Here is a 13917-nt window from a genome sequence, read left to right on the forward strand (position 1 = left end):
TTTATCCAGCAAGTCTGTCATTCAGAATAGAAGGAGAGATAAAGGTCTTCCCAAACAAAAACTGAAGGAATTCATCACCACTAAACCAGCCCTACAAGAGATCCTAAGGGGGACTCTGTGAGTGAAATGTTGAAAGGACCACAAAGTACTAGAGACATCACTACAAGCATGAAACCTACAGACATCACAATGACTCTAAACCCGTATCTTTGAATAATAACACTGAATGTAAATGGACTAAATTTACCAACAAAAAGACATAGGGTGTCAGAATGGATAAAAAAAAAAAAAAACAAGACCCATCTATTTGCTGTCTACAGGAGACTCACTTTAGACCTGAGGACACCTTCAGATTGAAAGTGAGGGGATGGAGAACTATCTATCATGCTACTGGAACTCAAAAGAAAGCTGGAGTAGCCATACTTATATCAGACAAACTAGACTTTATTATTATTATTATTATTATTATTATTATTTTTAATGTTTATTTATTTTTGAGACAGAGAAAGAGCATGAACGGGGGAGGGTCAGAGAGAGGGAGACACAGAATCCGAAACAGGCTCCAGGCTCTGAGCTGTCAGCACAAAGCCCGACGTGGGGCTTGAACTCATGGACTGTGAGATCATGACCTGAGCGGAAGTCGGCCGCTTAACCGACTGAGCCACCCATGCGCCCCAGACAAACTAGACTTTAAATTAAAGGCTGTAACAAGAGATGAAGAAGGGCATTATATAATAATTGTAGGGTCTATCCATCGGGAAGAGCTAATAATTATAAATGTCTGTGTGCCGAATACGGGAGCCCCCAAATATATAAAACAATCAGAAACATGAGCAACCTTATTGATAAGAATGTGGTAATTGCAGGGGACTTTAACACCCCACTTACAACAACGGATAGATCATCTAGACACAGGAACAATAAAGAAACAAGGGCCCTGAATGATACATTGGATCAGATGGACTTGACAGATACATTTAGAACTCTGTATCCCAAAGCAACAGAATATATTTTCTTCTTGAGTGCACATGGAACATTCTCCAAGATAGATCACATACTGGGTCACAAAACAGCCTTTAACAAGTATAAAAGAATTGAGATCATACTACACACACTTTCAGACCACAATGCTATGAAACTTGAAATCAACCACAGGAAAAAGTCTGGAAAACCTCCAAAATCATAGAGGTTTCAAAAACACCCTACTAAAGAATGAATAGGCCAACCAGGCATTTAGAGAAGAAATTTAAAAATAGATGGAAAGAAATAAAAATGAAATACAAGAATCCAAATGCTTTGGGATACAGCAAATGCAGTCCTGAGAGGAAAATACATTGCAATCCAGACCTAGCTCAGGAAACAAGAAAAATCCCAAATACAGAATCTAACAGCACACCTAAAAGAAATAGAAGCAGAACAGCAAAGACACCCCAAGCCCAGCAAAAGAAGAGAAATAATAAAGATCAGAGCAGAAATAAACAATATAGAATTTAAAAAAAACTGTAGAGCAGATCAATGAAACCAAGAGTTGGTTTTTTGAAAAAATAAAATTGATAAACCTCTAGCCAGCATTCTCAAAAAGAAAAGGGAGATGACCCAAATAGATAAAATCATGAATGAAAATGGAATTATTATACCAATCCCTCAGAAATGCAAGCAATTATCAGGAAATACTATGAAAAATTACATGCCAACAAACTGGACAACCTGGAAGAAATGGACAAATTCCTAAGCACCCACACACTTCCAAAACTCAAACAGGAAGAGATAGAAAACTTGAACAGACCCATAACCAACGAAGAAATTGAATCAGTTATCAAAAATCTCCCAACATATAAGAGTCCAGGACCAGATGGCTTCCCTGGGGAATTCTACCAGACATTTAAAGCAGAGATAATACCTATCCTTCTCAAGCTGTTCCAAAAAATACAAAGGGAAGGAAAGCTTCCAGACTCATTCTATGAAGCCAATATTACTTTGATTCCTAAACCAGACAGAGACCCAGCAAAAAAAAAAGAGAACTACAGGTCAATATCCCTGATGAATATGGATGCAGAAATCCTCAGTAAGATACTAGCAAATCGAATTCAAGAGAATATAAAAAGAATTATTCACCATGATCAAGTGGGATTCATTCCTGGGCTGCAGGGCTGGTTCAACATTTGCAGATCAATCAGTGTGATCCATCACATTAATAAAAGAAAAGAACCATATGATCCTGTCAATTGATGCAGAAAAAGCATTTGACAAAATACAGCATCCTTTCTTAATAAAAACCCTTGAGAAAGTCCAAATAGAAGGAACATACTTAAACATCATAAAAGCCATTTATGAAAAGCTCACAGCTAATATCATCCTCAATAGGGAAAAACTGACAGCTTTCCCCCTGAGATCAGGAACACGACAGGGATGTCCACTCTCACTGCTGTTGTTTAACATAGTGTTGGAAGTTCTAGCATCAGCAATCAGACAACAAAAGGAAATCAAAGGCATCAAAATTGGCAAAGATGAAGTCAAGCTTTCCCTTTTCGCAGATGACATGTTATTATACATGAAAAACCCGATAGAATCCACCAAAAGTCTGCTAGAACTGATACATGAATTCAGCAAAGTTGCAGGATGCAAAATCAATGTACAGAAATCAGTTGCATTCTTATACACTAACAATGAAGCAACAGAAAGACAAATAAAGAAACTGATCCCATTCACAATTGCACCAAGAAGCATAAAATACCTAGGAATAAATGTAACCAAAGATGTAAAAGATCTGTATGCTGAAAACTATAGAAAGCTTATGAAGGAAATTGAAGAAGATATAAAGAAATGGAAAAACATTCTGTGCTCATGGATTGGAAGAATAAATATTGTTAAAATACTACCAAAGTGATCTACACATTCAATGTAATCCCAGTCAAAATTGCAGCAGCATTTTTCTCGAAGCTAGAACAAACAATCCTAAAATCTGTGTGGAACCACAAAAGACCCCGAATAGCCAAAGTAATATTGAAGAAGGAAGACCAAAGTGGGAGGCATCACAATCCCAGGCTTTAGCCTCTACTACAAAGCTGTAATCATCAAGACAGCATGGTATTGCCACAAAAACAGACACATAGACCAATGAAATAGAATAGAAACTCCAGAACTAGACCCACAAAAGTATGGTCAACTAATCTTTGACAAAGAAGGAAAGAATATCCAGTGGAAAAAAGACAGTCTCTTTAAAAAATCGTGCTGGGATAACTGGACAGCAACATGCAGAAGGATGAAACTAGACCACTTTCTTACACCATTCACAAAAATAAACTCAAAATGGATAAAGGACCTGAATATGAGAAAGGAAGCCATCAAAACCCTAGAGGAGAGGGGCGCCTGGGTGGCGCAGTCGGTTAAGCGTCCGACTTCAGCCAGGTCACGATCTTGCGGTCCGTGAGTTCGAGCCCCGCGTCGGGCTCTGGGCTGATGGCTCAGAGCCTGGAGCCTGTTTCCGATTCTGTGTCTCCCTCTCTCTCTGCCCCTCCCCCGTTCATGCTCTGTCTCTCTCTGTCCCAAAAATAAATAAACGTTGAAAAAAAAAAATTAAAAAAAAAAAAAAAACCCTAGAGGAGAAAACAAGAAAAGACCTCTCTGACCTCAGCCGCAGCAATTTCTTACTTGACACATCCCCAAAGGCAAGGGAATTTAAAGCAAAAATGAACTATTGGGACCTCATGAAGATAAAAAGCTTCTGCACAGCAAAGGAAACCGCAAAACTAAAAGGCAACCAATGGAATGGGAAAAGATATTTGCAAAAGACATATCAGACAAAGGGCTAGTATCCAAAATCTATAAAGAACTCCCCAAACTCCACACCCGAAAAACAAATAATCCAGTGAAGAAATGGGCAGAAAACATGAATAGACTTCTCTAAAGAAGACATCCAGATGGCCAACAGGCACTTGAAAAGATGCTCAGCGTCACTCCTCATCAGGGAAATACAAATCAAAATCACACTGAGATACCAAATTCACGCCAGTCAGAGTGGCTAAAGTGAACAAATCAGGAGACTATAGATGCTGGAGAGGATGTGGAGAAACGGGAACCCTCTCGCACTGTTGCTGGGAATGCAAACTGGTGCAGCCACTCTGGAAAACACTGTGGAGGTTCCTCAAAAAGTTAAAAATAGATCTACCCTATGACCCAGCAATAGCACTGCTAGTAATTTACCCAAGGGATACAGGAGTGCTGATGCATAGGGGCACTTATACCCCAATGTTTGTAGCATCACTTACAACAATAGCCAAATTACGGAAAGAACCTAAATGTCCATCAACTGATGAATGCATAAAGTAATTGTGGTTTATATACACAATGAGATACTACTTGGCAATGAGAAAGAATGAAATATGGCCTTTTGTAGCAATGTGGTTGGAACTGGAGAGTGTTATGCTAGGTGAAATAAGTCATACAGAGAAAGATACCATATGTCTTCACTCTTATGTGGATTCTGAGAAACTGAACAGAAGACCATGGGGGAAGGGAAGGGGAAAAAAAGGCAGGGAGTGAGGCAAACCATAAGAGACTTTTAAAAACTGAGAATAAACTGAGGGTTGATGGGGGGGAGGGGGGGAGGGGAAAGTGGGTGATGGGCATTGAGGAGGGTACCTGTTGGGATGAGCACTGGGTGTTGTATGGAAACCAATTTGACAATAAATTTCCAAAAAAAAAAAAAAAAAAAGAAGATACATTGGTAAGCAAACAAAAGAAAATGATGGATGTCTGCAAGCCTAGGAGAGAGGCCTCAGATAAAGCAAATTATGCCAACACCTTGATCTTGGACCTGTCAGCTTCCAGAACTGGGATAGAATAAATTTCTGTTAGAACTGTCCATGAAGTCCATGGAATTATGTTATGGCAGCCCTAGCAACCAAACACAGCTTTAGGTACCAGGAAGGGAGGTGTTGCGGTAACAAATATGTGGTAGCAGCTTTAGAACTGGATAATGAGTAGAGAGGGAAAAGACTTTTGTGGCAAGGTGATCTTGTTATAAAGTCGCAAAGAACATGGCTAAATTGTTTTCTAATGTGGAACTTATAAGTGACGAACTTGGATATTTAATGGAGATTTCTAAGCAGACTGTTCAAGACATGGTCTTGTCTTTTCCTAATTGCCTATAGTAAAATGCAAGAAAAGAAATACATTTTTAAGAAGGATTTCTTAAGCAAAATGGAAACCAAGTTAAAGATTTGGAAAATGCTCGGCCTATCCTTATTGCAAAATATGGAAAAGCGTGTAACAGAGAGAAAACCCAGGGTGTTGTGCCCAAAACACTTGAGAGAAGGATTAAGGTTGTGACTCATGGGTCTAATCCACCATCTCAGCAGAATCCAGGAATGGAAATGGGGCTATACCAGCCGAAGTGTTGCCAGCTTGAACTAAAAAGGGCAGAGTCAGGACAAAATGAAGAAAACTCCTTGCAGTTATGGGATACTAAGGGGCAGGAGAGTAGAGCCAGCTACCTGGGAGCGTACTTTATTCTTCAAGAAAAGGGGAAAGCATAACCCCGAAGGCTATTCTGAGATCAATAGAGGTGCCACTACCAATCAATCTCAGAAGGCTATTCTGAGATCAATAGAGGTGCATGTGTTTTGGAGGCTGAACCTCCTCCTGGATTTCTGAGAGTGGTGCCACTTCCTCAGTTTCAGTGGGTCCGGCTGCTACTACCCAGAACCTAGGTGGCAGGAGTATAGTTAGTCTTAGTTATTAAGTATGGTAATTACTGTAGGTTTTTCCTACATGTTATTTCCCAGGTTGAGGAGGTACTCTTTTATTCCCAGTTAACTGTTTTTTTATGTGTCATGAGTATTTGTAGCATTTTATGTAACGCTTTTGCTGCATCTATTGTAATCATACAGTTTTTTCTTATTTATTCTGTTAATATGATGAATTACATCGATTGTTGAATGTTAAACTAGCCTTGCATTCCTTTTTTTTTTTAAACTTTATTTTTTTTGAGACACAGAGACATAGTGGGAGCAGGGGAGGGGCAGAGAGAGAAGGAGAGACAGAATCCGAAGCAGGCTCCAGGCTCTGAGCTGTTAGCACAGAGCCTGATGCAGGGCTCGAACCCATGAACCATGAGACCATGACCTGAGCTGAAGTCAGATGCTCAACCGACTGAGCTACCCAGATGCCCGTAGCCTTGTATTCCTAACACAAACCTTGTTTGTTCATGATATATTATCCTTTTATATTGTTGGATTTATTGGCTAATTTTTTGTTGAGGATTTTTGTATTTATGTTCACACAGGATACTGGTTTATACTTTTTTCTTGTTACATGTTTACTCATGATATCAGGGAAAGGTTAGCCTCATAAAATGAAACGAATTGGAAAATGTTTCCCCCTTCTCTGTTTGATGAGATTATTTGTAAAGAGTTGATACTATTTCTATCTTATAGAAGTTGGAATTTACCAGTGAAGCCATCTGTACCTGGAATATATTGAAAGATTTTCAGACTGTATTTAATTTTTACAGGACTGTTTACAGTATCAGTTTGTTCTTGCATGAGCTTTAAGATTAAGTTTGTTAAGGAATTTGTTCCTTTTATCCAAGGTGTTGAATATGTAGAAATACAGTTGTTCCTAACATTTCCGTATCCTTCAGATGACTTTAGGATCCATAATGATATCTCATATTCATTTATTATCTTGCACTTTCAGGTCTAGAATTTATGTTTGAGTTCTTTTTATCTTCTGTCTCTTCATTGGTGTTTTCTATTTGTTGTGACATCATTATTCTGGTTTCCTTTAGCTCTTTTTCCATGGTTCTTATCAGCTTTCTGAGCATATTTGAAACATTAAGAAAATTTTTTTCTTTTATAGTAAGCCCAGTGCCTTGCTTCCTCCTGAACTGTGTCTGCTAATTTCATCTGTGCATGGGCCAGGCTTCCTTGATTTGTTGCATATATTAAACTGTCCTGCTATTGTAATCAGACAAAGGAAGTATAAGAAATTAAAACTACAGACATGTATATTCGTTAACATAGATGCAAAAATCCTTAACAAATATTACAGTGAAATAGTATGATATGTAAGAAGGATAATATACTATAACCAAATGCATTTACCTTATGAATGCAAAAATGGTTTACCAGTCAATTCTGTTAATTATATTCATGGAATAAAGCAGAAAAAGTATATGATGTCAGTAGAAGAGAAAAAATTTCTCACAATATCAACAGTTATTGATGATAACTCTTAAGTGGGGAATAAAAGAGGGTCTCTTCAACCTGGTATAAGGGACATCTAGGAAAAACCTATAGGTATTATCATACTTAATTTGAAAAAGACAGAATGCTTTCCCTGTAAGGTACAGAATAGTTCAAGAAATGCCTTTTCTCATCACTTCTGTTCAGGTTCATAGTGTGAATGCTCTAGCTTCTGCAACAAAACAAGAAAAATAAAGACAAGATTGGAAAGAAAAAGTAAAACTAGCTTTATTTGCAGATGAAATGATGAGTCATGCAGAAAGTCCTAAGGAATGTAGAAAACTACCATTAGTAATAGTAAGCAAGGTTAATAAGCTTGCAAGATACATTATCAATGTAAATAGTCATTTCTAAAAATGAAATGAAAATTATTCCATTCATAACATTAAAAAGGCTAAATTCTTAAAAAAAACTTTTAAGTTTATTTTGAGAGTTTATTTATTTTGAGTTATTTATTAATTATACATCAAATGTCGGACACCGGGGGTCCCTGGGTGGCTCGGTCACTTAAGCATTTAACTCTTGATTTGTGCTCAGGTCATGATCTCATGGTTGAGATTGAGCCCCACATGGGGCTCCATGCTAACAGTGTAGAACCTGCTTGGGATTTACTCTCTCCCCCTCTCTCTCTTTGCTCCTTCCCTGTTTGCGTGTGCTCTTTCTCATAATAAATAAATAAACTTTGGGGGAAAAAAAAGATTTGGACACTGAACCGACTGAGCCACCTAGGTGCCCCACAGAAAAATTTAACAAAAGAAGTACAAGACCTGTAAACCTAAAACTGCAAAACATTTCTGAAAAAAAAAAAATTAAAACCTAAACAGTAGAATGATAGGCATAGTCAAGGATTGGAGGCCTGACCTTGTTATAAGATGGCAGTTCTCTCCAAACTTAGAGATTTCTCATATCCTCAGAAATTAACAAGCTAATTATAAAGTATATATGGAATGTAAAGGGCACATATTAGCCAAAACAATTTTATTTACTATTATTTTTAATTTTAACTCCAGTATAGTTAACATACAGCATTATATTTGTTCTGGTATAAAATTCAGTGATTCAACACTAGTGCTCATCAAGATATGTGTACTCTTAACCTCCTTCACCTGTTTCCCCCATCCCCATTCCCCCCACTTTAACCATCTGTTTGTTCTCTGTAGGTAAGAGTCTGCTGTTTCGTTTGTCTTGTTTTTCCTTTGTACATTTGTTTCTTAAATTCCACATGTGAGTGAAATCATTTGGTATTTGTCTTTTTCTGGCTTATTTCACTTAGCACTATACTCTCTAGATCTAGTCATGTTGCTACAAATGGCAAGATTTCATTCTTTTTTTATGGTTAAATAATATTGCACTGCATATATATACCACAGGGCTGCTTCCATAATTTTAGCCAAAACAATTTTTGGATCAGAATAATGTTGAGGTTTTTTAATGCTTGATTTCAAGGATTATTTTATAGCTACTTTATTAAACAAAGTGTCATTTTCATATGAGAATAGACATACAGATCAATGAAGGAGAATAATGTTTGGACATAAATCCACAATATAACCCACAGTTAATATATGTTTGATTTCATACAAAGATGCCAACCTAATAAATAAGTAGGGGGAAATATGGTAGACATTTCAATAAATGGTTTTGAAATAACTAGATTTCCAAGTGGGAAAGAAAATAATGTATATGGGATTTAATGTGAAATGGAACATTGACATAAATGTAAATGCCCAAAGGTATAGAGTTTGTTTAACATATAAGAGAAAGTCTTTTAAGTGTTTGTGGTAGGTGAAGATATCTTGGGATAAAAAGTGCAAATAAGAAAAATAAATTGATGAAAATTAAAATGTTCTACTTTTTGAAAGATAGCTGTTAAAAATGAAAAAGGTAAGCCATGGAATTGAGAAAAATATTTGTAACACATATAATGTACAGATACTTCATCTAAAATATATAGGGAGATGAACAGCCCATAAAAAATGAGCAGAAATGTGAAAAATTAAACGTGTTTAATTTTATTACTCATCAGGAAAATGCAAAACAAAGCCATTTGATCATTAATATAGATGTAAAAAATTTCAGAACATTCAGAATTGAAATTAGGACTGCATAGTTGTTGCTTTTGGGGGTAGTGATTCATGCCTAATTATTGTGAGGAGCATGATGGAAGTTTCTGCATGATTGTAATGTTTTATTCCTGGATGTGAATTTTGGGTGCATGGATGTGTTTTCTTTATGAAAACTTAACCTTATATAGTACTTAGTTATGTACTCCTAGGGAGTAGGATATGTTTCAATAAAAATGTTTTCCCCAAATGAATAGGATTCAGAGAAGAACAAACCAATTCATGAACCTGTGATATGCTATATAACTATAACTCATTTTTGAAATTCTAATTAAAACTATGGTGAAATTTCCATGAAGATTGCCAAAATTTTAAATGTTTGAAAACACTAAGAATTTGTGAGGCCATGGGGCCATACCAAATCTAACCTACTGATGTTAGTTTCATGTGTCACAACTACTTGTGAAAACAGATTGGTAACACTTAGTAAAGTGAATATATGCAGTTCTACTCTTTGATATATACACCATGGAAAATCTTACACATGAGTATCTGGAGGCATGTTCAAGAAGGCTCATGGTGGCACTGTGAGTAAAAGCAAAAAATCTATAAACAGTACACATATATATCAACAGTGTAGTGGACAATTAAGTAGTCATTTATCAGTGTAATATAGTATAGCAGTGAGAATGAGTGAACTACCAATATGGATAAAATTTAAAGATTGTTTTATTGAAGAATGTCACAAGAACATATGTGATATTATTTCCTTTTCGTACAGTTTAGAAAGAAGTTGATAAAGAGTGTTACATTTAGAGAATCTTTCATAGAAGTTTGAAAACAAGTAACTAAAAGTGAAATCATGATCAGTTGTAGGGAACATAATCAAGGAGGATCACAAAAGATGCTTCTGCAGTCCCGCTTAATTTTTTGGCCTGGGTAGAAGATTCAGGGATGTCTTTTATTGTTATTTTATTAAACTGTATTATATGTTTTTGTGTGCTGTATTTCTCATAGCAGTAAAAAAGCCAATTTAATGATCTTTCAAAAATTAAAACTGCAAGTTTCTCAACTCTATAGGTTTAAAATATGAAGAACGGTTTTTTTTCCCATGGATGTTCTGAGATGTATTTATTTAGTGATAGGTTGAATTAACATTGTATCTAAGATCTTTTTCTACTCAAAGCCTGTCAACAAGAAAATTAATGTAATAGTTCGACCCTTTATATTTAGCCTTGAAATTGTAAAACCACATCTTTAAACCAAATTTTATTATTTACTTTTCTAATTCAGACTAGGTTGTTTTCTTAATTAATTCGAAGGGAGATTTATTTATTTATTTAGGTAAAAATTGTCTTAGGACTTTGAATAAAAATCTTTGTGCTAATTAACAGTGAATTACTTTTCTTCCAGATTCAAAGGTCGACTTCTTTGGGAACATCACAGATTTCACAGAAAGTGCTTCCTCTCCTGGAACTTCCATGTGTCGAAGATGGTAAAATGCAACTGCTTTAGGAAGTTTTTCTTATTAAAATGTGTTAGGAATATAATTTTCATTTGAGACCATATTAATAATTTCAAACAATAGCAGATATTTATGTATTTTTTGGAAATTTCACTAAAATTCCTTTAAACACTAGAACTTCGGTGTTCCTTAAAGTTGCTTTTGCCATGGGGTTTTTTGGTATGTAAAATTTAAACTTGTAATCTCAAAGTCTACTAGTAAGTTAATCTTTGTATCCTCCTTTGAGCTAGGAGCCCTAGTGAAGCCGTTGATATCTAATTTATGATATTACTTAATTATTTAGAGAGTTTTGTTATAGTAAAATTTTAGTTTTATATTTTCCTTTTTTGTTACTAAACAAAAAAATCAAGACTTAATACCTACTACATTCACATATGAAAACTGGTAAATATTTTGATAACAGATATCTGCTTTTTCTTGGCCACATTGGAAAGAAAAGCAAGTGTATTTCTCTGTTTTTAAGGCTTTAAAAGTTGCTAAATGGTAAGTAACTGAAGTTGCTGTTTTAATCTTTGGTTTTCTAAAAGAATGTTTTTCTTTGTGGTAAATGGGGCAGGGAGGAGCTATTTTTGAGATATTCTGCCCTAAATTCAGTCTTGGGTTGTTCGGGACATACTTCAGGTGGTTTTAGTTTTCTTTAAATCTTCTTTTAATAGTTTTACTAGTTTTGGAGTTGTTTTTAATGGCAAATTCTATAAATTTTTTATCATATATATATGTGTACACACACACACACACACACACACACATATGAATTCAATAGTGATTGATTTCAGTTTCTTCATCCAAATCTCAGGGCCTGCTGTGTGCTTTTAATATTGTAGATTTTATAACTAAGTCCTGTTTCGTTATCCAGATATAGTGAGCATCTTAGTGTGTTTGAAAATTCATTATGTGTGTAATCATTGGCATTTGCTATAAAATTTTCTTTTGAAATTTTTACATAGACTAATAACTTTAAAAGGTGATGTTCATTAAGCTAAAGATGAATTTTATATTTTCTGTACTTTTTTTGGTCAAAAATGGTATTCTTTCAGACAAAATCTCTATGTTCTTTACATTCAGTTTTTGAAATGTTTAGACCCTGGAACATTTAGACCCTTAATATATTAGCATTCATATTTATTTCAAAAAATTATAAAAATGTTGCTAAATCAATCATTTTGATTATTGACTTAAATAGCGTTCTGTACTTTTTAGATTCAGAGGAAGAATTTTTTGATGCACTGTGTAGTCCCTTGGAAGAGCCTCCTCAGTCTCCCACTGGAGTTAAAAGTTGTCAAAAGCCAGATTATACAAAAAATATGATTCAGTATAAAATAAGATTTGAAGTGCCCGAGGTATGTACATGATAAAATTAACATGGCTTATTTAAGTTCGTCATTTCTGCTATTCACATATTACTAATATGCATTCTGTTTTCATCCTACGTAAGCTGAATCCAGATGTTCCTGTGTGACTTTTCCTTCACTTTTTTTTGAAGATAATTTTCCTAATCAAAAGTTAGGGGTTTAGATTATATATTATGGTTATCAGTGTACATTTATTAAAGATAATTATTTGTATAGCATAAGTATGTTTGCATATGTGTATGTAAAGTCTCCCCTGAATTTTAACTATATATCATGTATATACCTTACATATTCATATATAATCACCATCGACATAAACAGTTTTTTGTTTTAGGTGGTGGTAGTTCCCTTTTTTCTTTCTTCTCCAGGTTTTGATTCAGTTTTATCACCTTGTTGGAGATTGTGAACTACCTGTGGTAGAAATTGATGTTTTAGGACTGGGCACAGATGTTGAGCTTAGAACATTTGATTTGAAAGCAAATGCCTTTTTGAAAGAGTTCTGCTTAAAATGCCCAGAATACTTTGGTAAGTGTCTCATTTTTTTAAAATAAATTAACTTTATTGTTTGACTCCCTACTGGAGAGTTTTAAATTCTCTAGGCTTTAAATCAGTATGTTTGTTAAAATATTCTCCAAGAAATACTATGTTATGAGTTGGTCTTCAGTTTTTATCTTGTACTTGGGAATCTAGAGAGGTAGATCAAAGAGAAAATGAAGATAATTTTTTTTCATTAAGGAAAATAAAATAGTCCTGGTTTAATTTTAAATCTACCTAATGTACCTACTACAATGGTGAATTAATTTCCTGTTGGTAATGTAACAGTTTACCACAGACTTAGTGTCTTACAACAACAGAATTTTATTATCTTAAAAATCTATTAATCAGAAGTCTGACATAAGTCTCAACAGGTAAAAATCAGGGTGCCAATAGGAGTTCCGTTTTGGAGGCTCTAGGGGAGGATACATTTCCTTGCTCATTTGGTTGTTGGGAAAATTTGTTTCTATGTGGTTTAAATATGTTTCCTTCTGCCTATTAGGTGAGGGCTAGCCTCAACCTCCTGTGGGTCTCTCTAGTACACGCACATAGTTCCCTATATCTCAGAACCAGAACAGGGTGGTAGATCGTTCTCATGTTGTCGTGTCTATAGCTTCAGTCCAGGATAATGTTCCCTTTACCTTAATCACCTTTGCAGAGTCTTTATTGCTGTATAAGGTAATGTTTTCTCAGGTTTTAGGGAAACATAGCATGGACATCCTTGGGCAGCAGGACATAGCATTATTTTGTCTAACATAAACATTTTATTTCCAGAATCATAATGGATAAATTATATAATACATTGGATATTTCCATTTATTGTCTTAGGCGTTTAAGACAGGGTGTTACATATATTTCTTCCTTTACATTTTTAGGTTTATTTTTGTAAGATAATTCTCAATGGTTGATGGAATGATTAAGGAAAATGATTTATTTCCATTGTGAGTGCCTTTTATTTCTTTTTCTTGTGTAATTGCTCTGGCTAGGACTTCTAGTACTATATTGAATAAAGGTGATTACAGTGAACATCCTTGTCTTGTTCCTGATTTTAGAGTAAAAGCTTTCATCTTTCCATCATTAAATATGTTAGCTGTGGGCTTATTATATGTGGTCCTTATTATGTTGAGGTATGTTCTCTCTATACTCACTTTGTTGAAAGTTTTTATATAAATTTTGTCAAATGCTTTTCTTCATTC

General features: G+C 35.1%; 1 protein-coding gene across 4 annotated transcripts in view; it reads left to right on the forward strand.

Annotated features, from left to right (window-relative positions):
* Positions 1–13917, forward strand: part of VPS13A (vacuolar protein sorting 13 homolog A) — a 256431-nt gene that overhangs the window by 90232 nt on the left and 152282 nt on the right. For all 4 annotated transcript variants that reach the window (XR_006710274.1, XM_045469045.1, XM_045469046.1 and 1 more), the window contains exons 24-26: positions 10724–10805; positions 12036–12175; positions 12556–12712. Coding sequence is in view for 3 of the 4 variants with exons in the window: in XM_045469045.1 (XP_045325001.1) it covers positions 10724–10805; positions 12036–12175; positions 12556–12712 (379 nt within the window). In the remaining variant the exon portion in view is untranslated. The remainder of the gene's footprint in view (positions 1–10723; positions 10806–12035; positions 12176–12555; positions 12713–13917) is intronic.

Source organism: Leopardus geoffroyi, chromosome D4 (assembly GCF_018350155.1).
Source record: "Leopardus geoffroyi isolate Oge1 chromosome D4, O.geoffroyi_Oge1_pat1.0, whole genome shotgun sequence".
Taxonomy (NCBI): domain Eukaryota; kingdom Metazoa; phylum Chordata; class Mammalia; order Carnivora; family Felidae; genus Leopardus; species Leopardus geoffroyi.